Below are 17,790 nucleotides of genomic sequence, written 5' to 3'. Positions count from 1 at the left end.
TCCATGGGCGGCTAAGGTTTCTGTGCTCAGAGCGCACTCACAGCACAGTGACCGAGCTGTCACACAGCGCCTCATCATGTGACCACTGGGACATCCAATCACTCCCGGGTGTAAAGCAGCGCCGCCATCGGGGTGGGAATTACAGCTCATACACATGTAGGGGGCCCTGGTGTCCCAAGGGTCCCCGGCCACCCAGGCCCTAACCAAAAAGACAGTTGTTGCGGCTGTAGTAACTAGCTTTAAAAGCTAAAGAAAGGTGATCGCAGAGTGAGCGATGCACTCCAAGGAATCTGGCTTCCTTTACCTTAGTGCAGTCCTCCTTCACTTACCTCATCCTTCCATTTTGCTTTTAAATGTCCTTATTTCTTCTGAGAAATCCTCACTTCCTGTTCTTCTGTCTGTAACTCCACACAGTAATGCGAGGCTTTCTCCCTGGTGTGGAGTGTCGTGCTCGCCCCCTCCCTTGAACTACGGAGAGTCAGGACGCTCTCTACGCTGCAGATAGAGAAATGAGCGGTATTTTAGTGGGCGTCCTGACTCTCCTGTAGTCTAAGGGAAAGGGCGAACACGACACTGACACGATCAGTGAGTCCAGGGGGTGTGTCCATGACAACCGGTCCGAGAAGAAGCAGGTTGACCGACGCTGGTCGTCATTCAACCTAGAAGAGGAACACCTTCTAGTAGAGTTGTGGGAAAAAAAGAGATTTTTAATACAGCTTACCTGTAAAATCTTTTTCTTGGAGTACATCACGGGACACAGAGCGGCATTCATTACTATATGGGTTATATGGAGTACCTTCAGGTGTAGACACTGGCAATCTCAAACAGGAAATGCCCCTCCCTATATAACCCCCTCCCATAGGAGGAGTACCTCAGTTTTGTAGCAAGCAGTATGCCTCCCAAAATGGTCCTCAAAAAAGAGGGGTGGGAGCTCTGTGTCCCGTGATGTACTCCAAGAAAAAGATTTTACAGGTAAGCTGTATTAAAAATCTCTTTTTCTTTATCGTACATCACGGGACACAGAGCGGCATTCATTACTATATGGGATGTCCCAAAGCAATGCTTACAATGAGGGGAGGGAGAACATCTCCAAGACAAAAGGATTTAATTTAGAGATATACTCAAATCATAATAAATCCAACTTAGTTGAGAAAAATAAAAATTTTAAATTTAACTCGAACAAGAGGAGCCCCCGGAATCCGAGGGTCTCAAACTGCAGCCTGCAGCACTGCCTGCCCGAAGGCAGTATCAGTATTCCTTCTTACGTCCAACTTGTAGAATTTTGTAAACGTGTGGACAGAAGACCAGGTTGCCGCCTTGCAAACTTGAGCCATAGAGATCTGGTGGTGTGCTGCCCAGGAGGCGCCCATGGCCCTAGTAGAATGAGCCTTTAATGATACTGGAGGAGGCAACCCTTTCAAGCCGTAGGCCTGAGTGATTAATTGCTTAATCCACCTAGAAATGGTGGACTTTGCAGCTGCCTGCCCCTTCTTGGGCCCATCCGGTAGAATGAACAGCACATCTGTCTTCCGGATCTTCTTTGTAGCTTTAAGATAGGCCTTCATGGCCCTGACAATATCCAAGGTATGCAGCAACCCTTCCTTTCTGGAAGTAGGTTTAGGGAAGAAGGATGGTAATACCAAATCCTGGTTCAAATGAAAACTGGATATGACCTTCGGAAGGAAGGAAGGATGAGGGCGGAGAACGACCCTGTCCTTATGAAAAACAAGATATGGTTCCTTACAGGATAAGGCTGCCAGCTCCGAAACTCTTCTTGCGGAAACTATGGCAACCAAAAATACTAACTTCCTTGTCAGTAGAACCAAAGGAATATCAGCCAACGGCTCAAACGGTTGTTTCTGTAAACTTGACAGAACAAGATTTAAATCCCACGGACAAAGCGGGGATTTAACTGGAGGTCTAATACGTAAGACCCCTTGAAGGAAGGTCTTAACCAGCGAGTGGGTGGCCAGCGGCCGCTGAAACCACACTGACAGAGCAGAAATCTGTCCTTTGATTGTGCTTAATGCCAATCCTTTATCCACTCCTAGCTGGAGAAAACTTAATACTCTATCGATGGTAAATTTGCGAGAAAGCCATCGCTTGGACTCACACCAGCCTACATAGGCCTTCCAGACCCTGTAATAAATCACCCTAGAGACCGGTTTCCTGGCTCTGATTAGGGTAGAGATTACTTTCTGAGACAGACCTCTACCCCTGAGAATCAGGGATTCAGCTTCCAGGCCGTCAAATTTAGATGCCGTAAGGCAGGGTGGAGGATCGGACCTTGCGATAGCAGGTCTGGCCGTAGAGGAAGAGTCCAAGGGTCTCCCACTACCATCCTTAAGATTAGTGAGTACCATGCCCTTCTGGGCCATGCTGGAGCTACCAGGATGACTGGTATGTGCTCCACCCGGATCCTGCGCAGCAGGCGGGGTAGTAACTGGAGCGGGGGAAACGCATAAAGAAGTTTGAACTGATGCCAAGGGCAAACCAACGCATCGGTTCCGCAGGCCATCGGATCCCTTGAGCGGGACATGAACCTGTCTAGTTTCTTGTTGAGTCTCGATGCCATGATATCCACGTCCGGCACTCCCCATCTTTGGCAGAGTGCTTGAAAGACTAGTGGATGCAGAGACCATTCCCCCGGCCATAGAGTCTGGCGGCTTAAGAAGTCCGCCTGAAAGTTGTCCACTCCTGGAATGAATATTGCCGATATGCAGGGCACATGAGCCTCTGCCCATAGAAGAATCAAGCTCACCTCTCTCTGAGCGGCTTGACTCCTGGTTCCCCCTTGGTGATTTATGTGTGCCACGGCCGTGGCATTGTCTGATTGAATTCTCACCGGGAACCCCTGCAATTTTGACGTCCAAGCCCTGAGGGCTAGTCGAGCAGCTCTGAGCTCCTAGATGTTGATGGGCAACTGCTTCTCTGGCTTTGCCCAAGTACCTTGGCGAGTGCAACCATCCAAAATTGCTCCCCAGCCCGTCAGGCTGGCGTCTGTGGTCACTATCTTCCAAGCCACTGGGCTGAAAGACCTCCCCTTCAGTAGATTCTGAGGGTCTAACCACCAACACAGACTTTGTCGGACTCTTGATGAGAGCGGCAACGGGATATCCAAGGCCTGTGGCCTTCTGCTCCATGCTGACAGGATGGCTGCCTGTAGGATGCGAGTGTGGCTCTGGGCGTATGGTACCGCCTCGAAATGTGGCCACCATCTTGCCTAGTAACCTCATACATAGGCGAATAGTCGGTTCTTTCTTGCTTAGAACCAGTAGGATTAATTCCTTGATGGCTTTTACCTTCCTCAGAGGTAGGAACACTCCTTGTTGTTCTGTGTCTAATCTCATGCCGAGATATTCCAACTGCTTTGTGGGCTGGAAAGCTGACTTTTCTCGATTTAGGACCCAGCCGAACCTCTCGAGGTATTGGACCGTGAGGGCCACTGCTCGCTCCAAGCCGGGAGACGAGTGATCTATGACTAGGAGGTCGTCCAGGTATGCTAGGATCGTGACCCCTTGGATCCTTAGTTTGGCTAGGATTGGAGCTAGGACCTTCGTGAACACCCGGGGGGCCGTAGCCAACCCGAAGGGAAGCGCCACGAATTGGAAGTGACGCGAAGCCACCATGAAGCGTAGATATCTTTGATGTGGCTGATAAATTGGAACATGAAGGTAGGCATCCTTTATGTCTATGGACGCCATGAAGTCGTCCTTCTGGAGTGTGGCAGCTGCTGACCGCACGGATTCCATCCGAAATGAGCGGATCTTTAGATATGCATTTACCATCTTTAGGTCCAAAATTGGCAATCTTTAGGTCCAAAATTGGCCTGACATCTCCATTGGATTTTGGGATGATGAATAGGTTGGAGTAGAAACCCAGCCCCTGTTCCAGGACTGGTACCTCTACTATTACCTCCTGGGAAAGTAGATCTAATGCCGAACTTAATGCGGCTCCCTTCTCCGGATCGTTTGGAATCCTCGACTCCTGGAAATGAGGAGGAGGAAACCTTAGGAAATCTAGTTTGTAGCCTGTGGCCACGGAAGACCGTACCCACTCGTCGGGAATGCTGGCTTCCCAAATCTCTGAAAAGAGTCGCAGCCTTCCCCCCACCTTCGTGGGTGGGGGCGCCCCTTCATAAGGTTGGCTTGGGGGCTGGTTTTGCTGGTTTGCGAAACCACTGCCTTTTGCCTCTAACAGCCTGTCCTTGTGATCTGCTGTTGAAGCCGAAGTTTGCTTTTGCAGGAGGCCGTCGATACTGCTTGGCATTAGAGGGCCCCTGCCCAGGGGAATACTGTCGTTTAAACGCAGGTCCCTGAACCTTCTTCTTAGTTGGCAAGAGAGTACTCTTGCCGTTTGAAATGGTCTGAATGTATTTATCTAGGTCTTCTCCGAAGAGTCGTCCTCCATGGAAGGGGAACCCTACCAGGAGCTTCTTGCATGGGGGCTCAGCCTCCCAGCTTTTTAACCATAAGAGTCTTCTCATATGGATAAGGGATAACGATAAACGTGACGCTTGCTGGATAGAATCCTTGATTGCGTCTACCGTAAAACATATGGCCTTAGGGACATCCGAAAATTTTTCTGCCTGCTGGGCCGGAATAAGTTTAAGCATCTGCTTAAATTGATCCGATAATGCTTGAGCGACCCCAATCGCAGCCACAGCTGGCTGTACTACTGCCCCTGCAGTAGTGAAGGAGTTCTTAAGTAGTGCTTCCAAGCGCTTATCAACTGGATCCTTGAACACCTGTATGTTTTCTACAGGGCATGTTAACGATCTGTTAACACATGAGATGGCTGCGTCCACTGCAGGAGTAGCCCATCTTTTGGAAAAATTTTCTTCCATAGGATATAGGACAGAGAACCTTTTAGGTGGTAAGAAGATCTTATCTGGCTTGTTCCAATCTTGGAACAAAATTCCCTCTAATAGAGGATGGATCGGAAACACAGCATTGCTTTGAGGCGCCCTCAGTGAGCCCAAAGCTGAAACCGTCGATACCTGGAGATCTGGTACTGGCAAGTTGAATGTCCTATGGACCAAGTCCGACAATCCTTGAATCCACCAGCTCTCCCTCAGGGAGACTGCCCCAGACTCCTCTGTATCCGGGTCTTCGATCCCTGAACCTACTTGGTCCGTGTCCAAGAGGTCGTCCAATTCCCCTGAGGAAAGGACCTCCTCTTCTGAGGGTCCGCGCTCGGGCGACGGAGATCTATTCCACTTACTGCCCCGCATAGCTGCGGATATCATTTTTCCCATGCTTTTCTGCATCTCTTTTAAAGAGGTGAGTAATACCTCCTCCGTGACCATCTTAGGGTTGGACTGACCCGCGTCAGCTCCAGCCCCAGATCCCGATGGCCCCAAGGCTCCCTGTAGGGAAAACAGCGGCATACCATGGTACAATACCGAGGTACACCTGCTACCTATTGGTATTTGGAACTATAAAAGTTAATTGTCCAAACACCTGTTTGGGGGATAAAAAAATGCTTCCTCTCCCCTAGATGACTTTTTTTTTTTTTTTTCGTTTTTGTTTCAAATCCAGGAAAGAAAAAACATTCTGTCCCCCTGAGTAGTATTGCAAAGAAAAACTATGAGATGGAAAAGAAACAGCCTATTTCTAGGCTTGAAAAAACAGTCCTCTGAAGACTGCAATATCCTTTCTGGCCACTGTGTGTCCTCGGCGCCCCGTGCTGCCGCTCTGGTCTTTCTCCTCAGTTCCAAAGTATTGATGGAACAAACAAGGAAGGGCCGCCCCTTCCTTTAAGCCACTGACCCACCCTTACCCCCCAGCAACCTCAAACAGGAAATGCCCCTCCCGACAGGGGGAGGGGGGGGGGGATTTTGGGAGGAAGGGACCTCTCTGTTCCAGCAAACTGCAGCCTGCAGCCTGGAACCATGAGGAGGTCAGCGTTTTGCCTGCTTGCAGGCTCTGAGGAGGAAGACTGAATGGAGCATCGCCTGGAGGCCTGCAGGTAAGCAAAGCTCTCTGACACACACATATATTTTTATATAACACAGGCCCCACTCAATGCTTTTCCAACACTACAAGGGAGGTCACATCTTATGGGGAATAATACATAGAGAGCCATCCTATCTTTATGATATGTGACTAGTTTGCCAGATGCAGTGCATAACTTTAGGCATGTCCCCTGTGACCCCCCAGAAAAAAACCTGCTAAGAACCAAGTTCCGCAAGTTTTCCCCTCACTTACCTGCTCCATGCCGCAGGACTTTGCCAAGCAAGAGGCCCAATCTTCCCCCATCTCCGTGGGGATGTCTAGACCTTCAGGCCCTGGGTTCCTATGAAGGATCCACTGTCCTGGGCCCATATAGCACCCTGGCAACAGAAAACTTTAGGTACCCAAAGGTTTCTAAGTTCTGGGCCCAGGGTCCAGCTCTCTAAAAAGAAAAGCATTATGGGCTATACCCCAAGGGTTTGGGGTCCGGTTACTGACCACTTTAGCGCTGAGGCTTTTTTGGACAGAACCGGTAGCTCACCTAATCCCAAGGATGCGGAGGCAAGCTAAACCATGACTAACACCTAAGACACTGGCGTAAAAACTGAGGTACTCCTCCTATGGGAGGGGGTTATATAGGGAGGGGCATTTCCTGTTTGAGATTGCCAGTGTCTACACCTGAAGGTACTCCATATAACCCATATAGTAATGAATGCCGCTCTGTGTCCCGTGATGTACGATAAAGAAACAGGGCCGGATTAAATGTAACTACTACAGCACAGGCTGCTTTTTTATTTGTAATCGTTTTTTTTAAAACTAGAGTTCTTCTTTAAGACTGGAGCACACCGTTGTCTTTACCCCCCCTCAGTGTACACTAATCCATCAATCACACATCTCTCTATGGAACAGACAGTTATTATATTGCTTTCTACAATCACACAATCCACTTTCTACAATTGCCTTCCTGAAATTTAAGCAAAAAAAAAAAAAAGTGCTTTTACTGCTGTAGCGCCGTGCCTTGATCTATCAATCAGTAAAATTCCCCCTGAAAGGTAGCAGAAAAACAATCACGCACAAAAAAAAAAAAAGCAGATCATTACCTGGTCATATGACCACTTTTGCTATTCTATAATTGTCATGGCAACCGACCCTATTCAAAATGTCCGCACAATCGAACAAAGAAGGGGGCCGCGTGTAAAACGACTTCAATCGCCATAAATCTTTCCCACAGCTGCCACAGCTGGATTTCTGTTATAATATTTTCCCTTTTACTTACAAAAATAAATGAAAAAAATCCCAGGCTGAGAGTCTTGCTCTACAAAAAAAAAAAATTGTGTGCCGGCGAGTTCACTACCAAATCCCGATTCGTTAGGGAGCATGGCTGTCATAGCGAAAAGCTTTTGTATTTCTTTTTTTCTGCATTCAAGGGAAGAATACACTAGGGCCGAAACAACGAATCGATTAATCAACAACTAATCGATTATGAAATTAATCGATTACAATTAGAGGTCAACCGATATGGGTTTTTCTCTGGCCGATGCCGATATTTAGAAATCGGGGCGGCCGATATATGATGCCAATTTTTGAGGCCCATATTTTAGGCCGTTTTTTTTTTGGTGCCACTGGATGCCACTAATTGGCACTGAAAGATGGTACTAGCAGATGGCACTGATTGGCAGGAGGCACTAATTGACCCTGGCAGGTGGCACTGATTGGCAGATGGCACCGATTGGCACCAACAGGTGACACTGGAAAGTGGCACTGGTTGGCAATAGTTAGCACTGGCAGGTGGCACTGATGGCTTTAGTTGGCACTGGCAGGTGGCACTGGTATTGGCAGATGGCACTGGATGGAAGGTGGCAATGGTGCAAAAAAAAAGTGTCACCACCCTCAGTACAGACCCCCTCTCCCTCCAGTATAGACACCCACTCCCCCCTTAGTACAGACACCAGAGAGCGGTGATATATATATTTTTTTATTCCTGAATAAACAAAAAGAGTTCACAAAGCCAGTGTACATTCACTTTAGACAATAACAACCCATCAAGTGATGTTTTCTCGCTATAGGTGATGCAAAGCCTTTACCTTGGGTATGTGTCTGCATGTCACGAGCCAGCTCCATAGGAAGGACACAGTTCACCAACGAGGAAATAATGGAAGCATCCAGACTGCACATGGCCCCGAAACACTTCAGCAGCAGCAGACGCAGAGCAACCCTGTGCTCCTGTCATTTAGGAGAGATACAAGAGCATAGATGTTATAAAAACACTATAAAGAACCAATAAAGCAGTGGTTCTCAACCTTTTAGTGCCGTGACCCCTTGATAACATTTCCCAAGTTGTGGGGGACCCCTAACAGTAAAATTATTTTCGTAGCGTGGGTTGACAGCACCCAAGGCAAGACAAGTAATTTGCACCCCTAACCCATGGAAATTTAGCGGTACTGAGCCCCTCCACTCGTACACTATTAATACCTCATATGGTACATTTTAGGATTTATCTATCTCTTTGTTCCCCTATCTTTCCCTTTTATCTCTCGCTATCCAAGTTTCTTGTCTTTCCCCCTCTCTCTAGCCATCTTTTTTTTCTCCCTTTCTTTCTTCCTCTCCTCTTTTCCTCTCCCTTCCATGTATTCTCTATTTTTATTCCTTCTCTTACTCCTTGGTGGGGGGGGGGGTGGGATGAGTGGCAATGCTTGGGGGTTGTTCTGATCACCCTTAGGTGCTCTTGATCATGGTCATCTGCTAATCTGAGAACTGTAGTGGGGCCTTTTAATGGCAACTAGAATCACAGGTAGTGTTACCCACTGTCTCCGACTTTGTGGTGCCTCGTAGCAGTGACAACTATGCAGAAATCAGGAGATGGGGTCTCCTCCAGCCCCTCCCACCTCACAATCCTCACCAGTCAGTGGACCTCTAGTCTGGGTGGGCAGCCGTGGGCTCCAGGAACAGCCCAGCTGGGCAGACACAAAAAAGGCTGAGAGAGGGGTGCGGGCTTCAGGAACAGCCCAGGATTTGGTGACCCCTGGCAAATCATCACTTGACCCCCGAGGGGGTCCCGACACCCCAGGTTGAGAACCACTGCAATAAAGCCTTAGCCACAAACATCCTACTAGGATTCGAGCATGAAAATAGGAAGCTTCCTGGTAAAGGATCGGATCCAAGTCTTGTCTTACCGCCTTTGAGGGCTGGGGGTTGTGGTAAATGGAGGGGGGGGGGGGGGGGGCGGTGGAAAGGGTGAAAGCTGTAATTGAGCTTTTAAGTATATAAAGCAGAAAAGGACAAACTCAACGAGATGACGAGGGAATTCAAGAAAAATAAAAAATAAACAGAAAAAAAAACGAAATGCTGCCAGGAAATATTGCTTTGTTTGCGGGCTGCCAGATGCTTTCTACACTCCGGTAAACTTGCCTTACTCTGTGCCAGGAATCGGGGGAGACTCCACTCACCATCTGATAATAGGACACCAGAGACTCCAGAGCCTCGGCCTGGTTCCTCTTGCACATCTTCTTGCACACTTCGGGGTCTGCATCGGTCTGAAAAGAGAAGGGCAGATAATTTACTGCTTGTGAAGAACCAAGACAGATTATGGGGCAGATTGGGGCCCCACAGGAAAGGTAACAATTTTTGGGCCCCTATCCCTTTAACCACTTAAGACCCGGACCAAAATGCAGCTAAAAGCCCAGGCCAGGTTTTGCGATTCGGCACTGCGTTGCTTTAACAGACAATTGCGCGGTCGTGCGACGTGGCTCACAAACAAAATTGACGTCCTTTTTTTCCCCACAAATAGAGCTTTCTTTTGGTGGTATTTGATCACCTCTACGGTTTTTATTTTTTGCGCTATAAACAAAAATAGAGCGACAATTTTGAAAAAAATTCAATATTTAAAATGTTTTGCTATAATAAATATCCCCCAAATTTTTTTTCCCTCAGTTTAGGACGATACGTATTCTTCTACATATTTTTGGTAAAAAAAAAAAAACGCAATAAGCGTTTATCAGTTGGTTTGCGCAAAATTTATAGCGTTTACAAAATAGGGGATAGTTTTATTGCATTTTTATAAATTCTTTTTTTTACTACTAATGGCGGTGATCAGCGATTTTTTTCGTGACTGCGACATTATGGCAGACACTTCGCACAATTTTGACACATTTTTTGGGACCATTGTCCTTTTCATAGCAAAAAATGCATTTAAATTGCATTGTTTACTTTCACAGGCTGAACAGGCTGTCTGTTGCACCTGTCCCTCCTAGGCGCACTAACGTCGGGAGGGACAGACTGCAGCTGGACGGCTCTGTATGCAAGGGACCTTACAATTTATGTCTCCGGTGCTAGATCTCCCAAGAAATGTTTATTTAAAGGGGCTGTAAAGATTTGTTTTTTATTTTCTAAATAGGTTCCTTTTAAGCTAGTGCATTGTTGGTTCACGTACCTTTTCCGTCAATTTCCCTTCTAAATGTTTTTTTCTTTGATTGAATTTCTCACTTCCTGTTCCTCCTCAGTAAGCTTGCCCCCATCAGCCAAGCCGTTCTGGCTGGGGGTTAGTCAGTGTGCTCGCCCCCTCCCTTGGGACTACATCCCTGCAAAGAGAGACTTTGGGCCAGATTCACAAAAGAGATATGCCGGAGTATCTACTGATACTCCGGCGTATTTTCAAATTTGCCGCGTTGTATCTTAATTTGTGATTCACAAACAAGATACGACGGCTTTTGGCTAAGATCCGACAGGCTTACGGCTTCGTACGCCTTCGGATCTTAGGCTGCAATACTTCGGCCGCCGCTGGGTGGAGTTTGCGTCGTTTTCCAGCGACAGGGGTATGCAAATTAGCTTTTACGGCGATCCACGGAGTCGTTTTTTCCCGTCACATAGTTAAGGCTGCTTTTTCATGCCTTAACTTTAGACCAGCCATGTTAAAGTATGGCCGTCGTTCCCGCGTCTAATTTTAAATTTTTTTTTCGGCGCAAGTACGTTACGCACGTCGCCATTCACAAACACGTCGGGGCGCCGTAATTTCACGCAAAGCACGTCGGGAAATTTACTAACGGAGCATGCGCAGAACAAAAAAAAATTCTAACATTATATCCAGCCCAGTTCTGCAAATAACATGACACTGACCTTTTTTTTTTCCCCCTGTAGATATCGTTTAGCCATAGAATTCACCGCGGCTTCCGGGTAGGGAATCCCGCGGGAGTAGGCGTTCCTATTGACATGCCAATCAATTGGCATGCTAAACGACGGCGCACACAGCGCGTCACGACTTCCCGAAGGAAGCTCGGGTCGGTTTGGCTCTATTCGGTGCCGGTGCGTAGAAGTGAGCATGTGAAATTCCCAGGTGATGTAGAGCAACAATGGGTGTAGCTGGACGCGTGATTTTAATTTGCATCATGATGATAGGAACTTGAAACCATTAGATACTCACCAAAATGACCAGAAGCTCCTCCAAATAACAAAGGATGACATTCTCATCTTCGTACAGAGCCCAGCTCCGCTGCTGGGAATCATCTTTGTGCCGGGTCAGGTCTGTAAAGATAACTTCCAAACGCTGCTCATCATGGCAGATCTGCCCAGATGGTAATCCAGACCTGGAATCCTGACAACCACAAAAGATTTATTTAGGCATCAATAAAAAAGAAAAAAAAAAAAAAAAAACACAACAAGATTCAAGTGATACTAAAAGTTGTGAGCGTGTGCGCTCCTGAGCGCTCGCTGTGCGACTCCTCCATAGACACACAGAGCCAGTAACCCAAGCCCTCGCTCCATCCCATCAGCACCCTATGGCTCTGCTGCCCTCAGTGTCTCCTGTGAAAACAGAAAGTGAAGGGTGCAGTGGTGGAGGCGGCGACATCGCTGGAGCCATGACATGGGGTCAGGTAGGGTTTAGGGACAGGGGGGTCTGGGACAAGTAGTGGGCATTTTTTTTACCTTAACACAGAGAATGCATTAAGGTGAAAACGTTTAAAATAAAATCTAAAATTGTCCCTGGGTCCAAATATATATGGCCCCAACTGTGTGTGTGTGTGTGTGCGTGTGCGTGCGCATGTGTCATTGAAAGACATGCAAAGAATGTTGAGACATATTGGCCTGTAAAACACTGCTGAGATGCCAGAATTCGGCATTCACACCTGGTTTCTTGGCTGCTAAAAAGAAAAAAAAGAGCGCATAGCTCTAAATTAAGATTGTTGGTGCGCCTGGACAAGTTGTCGAAATGTAGGATCTGCCAGGGCCAGCAGTGCTACATCTAAACTGGAAGAGGCCAAAACTGACCCAGAGACATGGTTCCTCCATGGAGCCCAGATAAGTGTCAAAGCATTCCCATGAACCCCAAGGGCCCTTTCACATGGGCGGATCAGTGATGATACGCTCCGTGTGTACGCATTTGCTCAGCGGGGATCCTCCGTAAAATCCCCGCTGAGCTGGCAGCTGACAGGGCGGTCCCCGCACACTGTGCAGGGACCGCCCTGTCTTTCCTCCGCTCTCCCCTATGGGGGATCGGATGAACACGGATCGTATGTCCGTATTCATCCGATCCGGCAGATGGAAGAAAAATAGGATTTTCTTCCGTCTGCAAATACGGATCTTTGCGGAGGCGGACAATTACGGGTGTCAGCGGATGACCATGTATGTCCTGTTTTCATCTGCAACGGACAGATGAAAATGCGGACATACGGTCCGTACGTGTGAAAGGGCCCTTAGGGCTCTTTCACACGGGCGGCCCATTCAGGTCCGCCTGACAGTTATTTTTGCGGACCTGAACAGGCGCTCCATGCTCCTCTATGGAGCCGCGGATGTCAGCGGTGACATGCCCGCTGACATCCGACCCGCCAAGGTGTGACGGAGGAAAAACCTACTTTTCCATCCGTCTGGCGGATCGGATCGGGTGAACATGGACAGACGGTCCGTGTTCATCCGATCCCCCCATAAGGGAGAGCGGCTGAAAAGACAGGGTGGTCCATGCACAGTGTGCAGGGACCGCCCTGTCATCCACCGGCTCAGCTGGGATCAACGGAGCGATCCCCGCTGAGCAAGCATTACTGATCCGCCCCGTGTGAAAGGGGCCTTACAGGTACAGGTCCACTCCTCTGCCTCCGTGATCTCCGTCACCTTCCCAATCAAGTCCTGTTTACTTAGAACATGTGTGCCCGACTCTGCTTTTAACTAAACTTGGCACATCCATGGTGTACTGCCAGCTGTACCCCTACTCACCTGATACCAGAACAGTCAAGTTCCAGCCCACAGTGTCAGCACCAGTGTACTTGTGCCTTTCCATCACCCGTGCGGGTACAGTCTCAATTTCCAGGGGTACTTGGATGGAAACGTGCAAGAGGTCACCCTTGTCATCTTGGGCTCTACAAACACACAGGGCTGGATTCAAAAAAAGAGTTAGGCCGGTGTATCAGTAGATACGCCGACGTAACTCGGAATCTAAGCCCGTCATAAGTTTAAGTGTATGCTCAAACCGAGATACACTTAAACCTAGCCAAGATACGATGGTGCTGGCCGCTAGGTGGCGCTTCCGTTGATTTCAGCGTAGAATATGAAAATGACTAGATACGCCGATTCACGAACGTACGCTTGCCCGTCGCAGTAAAGATACGCTGTTTCTGTAAGAGATACGCCGCGTAAAGATAAAGCTGCCCCCTAGGTGGCGTAGCCAATGTTAAGTATGGCCGTCGTTCCCGCGTCGAAATTTGAAAATTTTACGTCGTTTGCGCAAGTCGTCCGTGAATGGGGCTGGACGTAATTTGCGTTCACGTCGAAACCAATGACGTCCTTGCGGCGTACTTTGGAGCAATGCACACTGGGATATGTCCACGGACGGCGCATGCGCCGTTCGTAAAAAAACGTCAATCACGTCGGGTCACCAATCATTTACATAAAACACACCCCTTCATCCTCATTTGAATTAGGCGCGCTTACGCCGGCCCCATTCACGCTACGCCGCCGTAACTTAGCAGGCAAGTGCTTTGTGAATACAGCACTTGCCTCTCTGACTTACGGCGGCGTAGCATAAATACGAAACGCTACGCCGCCTCAAAGATGCGCCGATCTACGTGAATCCAGCCCACAGTCGTGAGACTCATGGGTTCAACATCAGCAGCCAGTCTGGCCCAGTACTGGTGACATGACCAGCTGACAGAGGAAGCCAAGACTGGAGTTATTATAGCAACAAGTTGTTTTTTTTTTTCCCCAACATTCCATCAAATCACGGAGTTTAAGCATTAAGCTTAAAAAAAAAAAGAAGAAGGAAGGACTTTAATTTAGAGTTCAGACCCGATTTAAATTATGCCCCCAGATCGAGAGAAATGATGTTTCAAGCCGGCGGCATTTGACAGTGTGTAATTTTAATGGACTAATGACGGCACCGCACCATATTTCAAGCCGTAATTTCACTCATGATCGCCGCACTATTAGCGGCTTTTCATTTTAACCAGGGCGGGAAAAAAGTACAAAGCGCAGAATAATAATAACTGATCTCATTTCAAGCTTCCGCGGTCTAATTAAAGGTAGCCGCGAACGCAAGGAATTTTCGTGACAAATGTGACAATAAAATCCTTAATTAGAATTCGGCTGCTGGATTTTTAGAATAAAACATACACTTGTGCACAATTTCACAGAAACTTAGAAAATCCTTCACCGACGGCAAATTCTTTTCACGGAGCTGAACGATCGGTCTTTATAAATGAAACATATTTGAATACCAAAAGAATAATAATAATAATAAAAAAAAAAAAAAACACACCACTATTGGCAATGTTTGGAATTCAAGGTCAAAAGCTGACAGACGTTCATTTTAAGTGACAAGTAAAAAAGAAACCAAAAAAATTAAAAATTAAATAAAAAAAAAAGATAGGAGACAAAATGTCTGCATTCCTAAAATATATTTTTTTTAAAGAGTGGGTTGAGAATTTTGATAAAAGCAATGTTGGAAATGTTTTCCTTGGGAAATGCTGCTCTTTTTATTCATTAGAGTTACAACGGTATCAACGCAAGCTGCCAAATGGGCAACGCAATGGACAGAGCACTTCACATGCAAATTAGATTATCCCAAGAAGCGGACTCCATTGCAAACTATGGGCCTCATGTTCCAAAAAGTCAGTAGGGCATTTACCACCCAAGAGCCCCCAATCAGATTCAGATTATTCCATGTGACTGCACCTGGCTATCATAAAACTCGTTTTCTGGTCCCCTGATGCTTGAAACCCTGGATCTGTTGCAATCTACTGGACGTTTTCCTGCACTGCGGCAAGACGGTGCTTCAGGTATTCACACCTGTCCTCATTAGCAAACTTTAAAGGGGTTGTAAACCCTTGTTTTTTTTTTTTGTTTTTTTTAAATAACATACATGTCATACTTACCTCCACTGTGCAGTTAGTTTTGCACAGAGTAGCCCCGATCCTCAACATTTGGGGTCCTCCGGCAGTGCTGGTGGCTCCTCGCCACATTGAGTGCCCACGTTGGGGAAACGCTCTCCTAGGGTGGACACCAGTGCGGGCGCGCTCCCGAGTCCGGCTTCTGTGTACATTCATAGAATGCAGGACTCGGCCCTGCCCCCGGGTGCCCACGTCATTGGGTTTGATTGACAGCAGCAGGAGCCAATGGCTGCGCTGCTGTCAATCTATCCAATCAAGAGCGGAGACAACGGGCAGAGAGGTAGAGTGCATCTCTGCCGAGGGAACGAACAGGCTCAGGTGAGTAAAACGGGGGGTTGGGGGGCCAGTCAGCGCGAGAAGTTTTTTCAACTTAATGCATAGGATTCAATTAAATGGAGGCCATAGCAGCAAGCATGTGCCTGAATAAGTTCAGTCGTTTATGGCTGTACAGTGTACAATAATAAAGACGGTTCCTTATAGCGACACTTCGAAAGTCTAAGGCAGGCCCATATATTATGCAATTCTCTTTCTTTTAACCACGTGTTGAAGGAAAGAAAATTGCTAGGTCGTCCCCCCCCCCCCCCCCCCCCATCAACACATTTAGTGTGGAAGAGAGAATTCCTTCCTACTGCGCTTTTGTATTCCGACAGCAGGTTTTCCCACCAACAGAATACAATGATCACTGCAGCCAGCTACAGCACCCCTGTCAGTAGTGAATGGTTTGCCTCATCCCTCTAACTGCTACATCTACAATAGCCCTTATTCTTAAAAACAGGCTTACTAGCCAGATCTCTAGGTGAAAATAAAAGAAAGAAAGCCTAAAAACCCATCAATGAATTGATAAGCTGCATTATAATATAAATGATTGCTTTTGGGTTTAATACGACTTTCAGCTTTAAGGCTGGGGTCACACTGGTGCAATGTTAGACATCGCATGCAATTCACACTGCACTGCAGATTACATGCGATGTCTGTGCGAAAGGAATTCAGCCAGATTGCATGGCTGAATTTGCATCAAATTCGCACCTTAGCCCAGGGTTCACACTGGGCTGCGGGAATGAAGCCGTGCGAGTTTAGCTGAACTCACTCGATTTCACTCCCGCTTGTCAGTCTCGATTTTGGCTGCAATCGCAGACATCTGTGTAGTTTCTGAAATCTCAAAAAGTAGTACAGAAACTACTTTTTGAACGCTGCACCGATTAGGACAGTGCCATTGCCGGCAAATGCCGCCAATTTGACATGTCAACTCGCACCAGTGTGAACCAGAGCAAAATGTTGCAGGACATTTTTTGTCCGCACTGGAATCGGATCGCACAAGTGTTTACACCCATGCAATCCTATTCCTGCACCATTTGGCAGTTTGCACTGCAATCCGATCTGGGGGTGTCATTAAATTTACATTGACACCCACATGGGGATTGCAGATGTCAATGCAAAGCGCCGGCAGGTGACATGCGATGTGAGAACCCGCACTGGAATCACGGTGGTTCCCGCAACGCATATGTGTGAACTCGCATGATTTCAACCCGGCAACGCACTCAGACTTAAAGCGGAGGTTCACCCTAAATTTCATGTTTGTCTAAATCTAACCACTAGCCATCGTTTAAGCACAATCCGTTTTTTTTTTTTTTAATCCGACTCCTTACCTTTGTAATGCCGCATTTAGTGTTGTGTCAGTCATCCATCCCCCGCGGGAGTGGGCGTGTATTATCTTTTCCCCGACAAGCGCTATGTCTCCTGGGAGTGAGTGATGAGAATCCCAGGAGACGCGCTGTACTGTAATCCCACGATATCTCGCGGGTCACGTGATTCGGCAACTGTGCAGTGTTGACGCTCGCCGTCAACACTGCACATGCGCAGGATAGAGTGGTGAATGCTGGGACGTCAGCATTCACCGTATCCCGGAAGGACATCCTGGTGGGCTTCAGAGTGCCCACAATCAAGATGGAAACGTCCATCTATGAATTTTATAAAGCAGGGGTCTCCAAACTGCGGCCCGAGGGCCAGATGTGGGCCTTTGCTTGCTTCTATACAGCCCTTGGGGTGCTATTGCTTCCACTGATATGAGGCACTATTCCTCACACTGACACCAACAATGGGGCACTCTTTCTTCCACTGATACTAATGATGGGATACTATTCCTCCTTCTAATTGGGACACCACTCCGCCTATTGAACACCAATCACGAGGCCATGTTTATCGTCACCAATACCAAAATTTTCTGCCCCTGCTGGCCACAAACCGGCCCTCCTAAAGTCTGAAGGACAATAAACTGGCCCTTTGCTTGAAAAGTTTGAAGACCCCTGTTATAAAGTATCGTTTGCGGGACAAAAACAATGCTGGCGGCTACACGATTGGGACACATGAGTTGCCGATTACCAAAGGTAAGAGAGAGCCAGAAGGATCCAAAAAAAAAAACCTAAAACCCGCGGAACCCCCGCTTTAAGGGGCGATTTGACAGTCATCTG

General features: G+C 47.6%; 1 protein-coding gene across 1 annotated transcript in view; it reads right to left on the bottom strand.

Moving 5' to 3' along the window:
* The window catches only part of NCKIPSD (NCK interacting protein with SH3 domain), an 89,334-nt gene that overhangs the window by 18,295 nt on the left and 53,249 nt on the right, over positions 1–17,790 (bottom strand). The window contains exons 6-8 of the mRNA XM_040358940.1: positions 11,371–11,541; positions 9,401–9,487; positions 8,039–8,177 (exon numbers count right to left, since the gene is read on the bottom strand). Of these exons, the coding sequence (XP_040214874.1) occupies positions 8,039–8,177; positions 9,401–9,487; positions 11,371–11,541 (397 nt within the window). The remainder of the gene's footprint in view (positions 1–8,038; positions 8,178–9,400; positions 9,488–11,370; positions 11,542–17,790) is intronic.

The sequence above is a fragment of the Rana temporaria genome, chromosome 7 (genome assembly GCF_905171775.1).
Source record: "Rana temporaria chromosome 7, aRanTem1.1, whole genome shotgun sequence".
In the NCBI taxonomy this organism is placed as follows: Eukaryota; Metazoa; Chordata; class Amphibia; order Anura; family Ranidae; genus Rana; species Rana temporaria.
The sequence above is the reverse complement of the archived record's forward strand: the minus strand, read 5'-3'. Positions and strand labels throughout refer to the sequence as shown.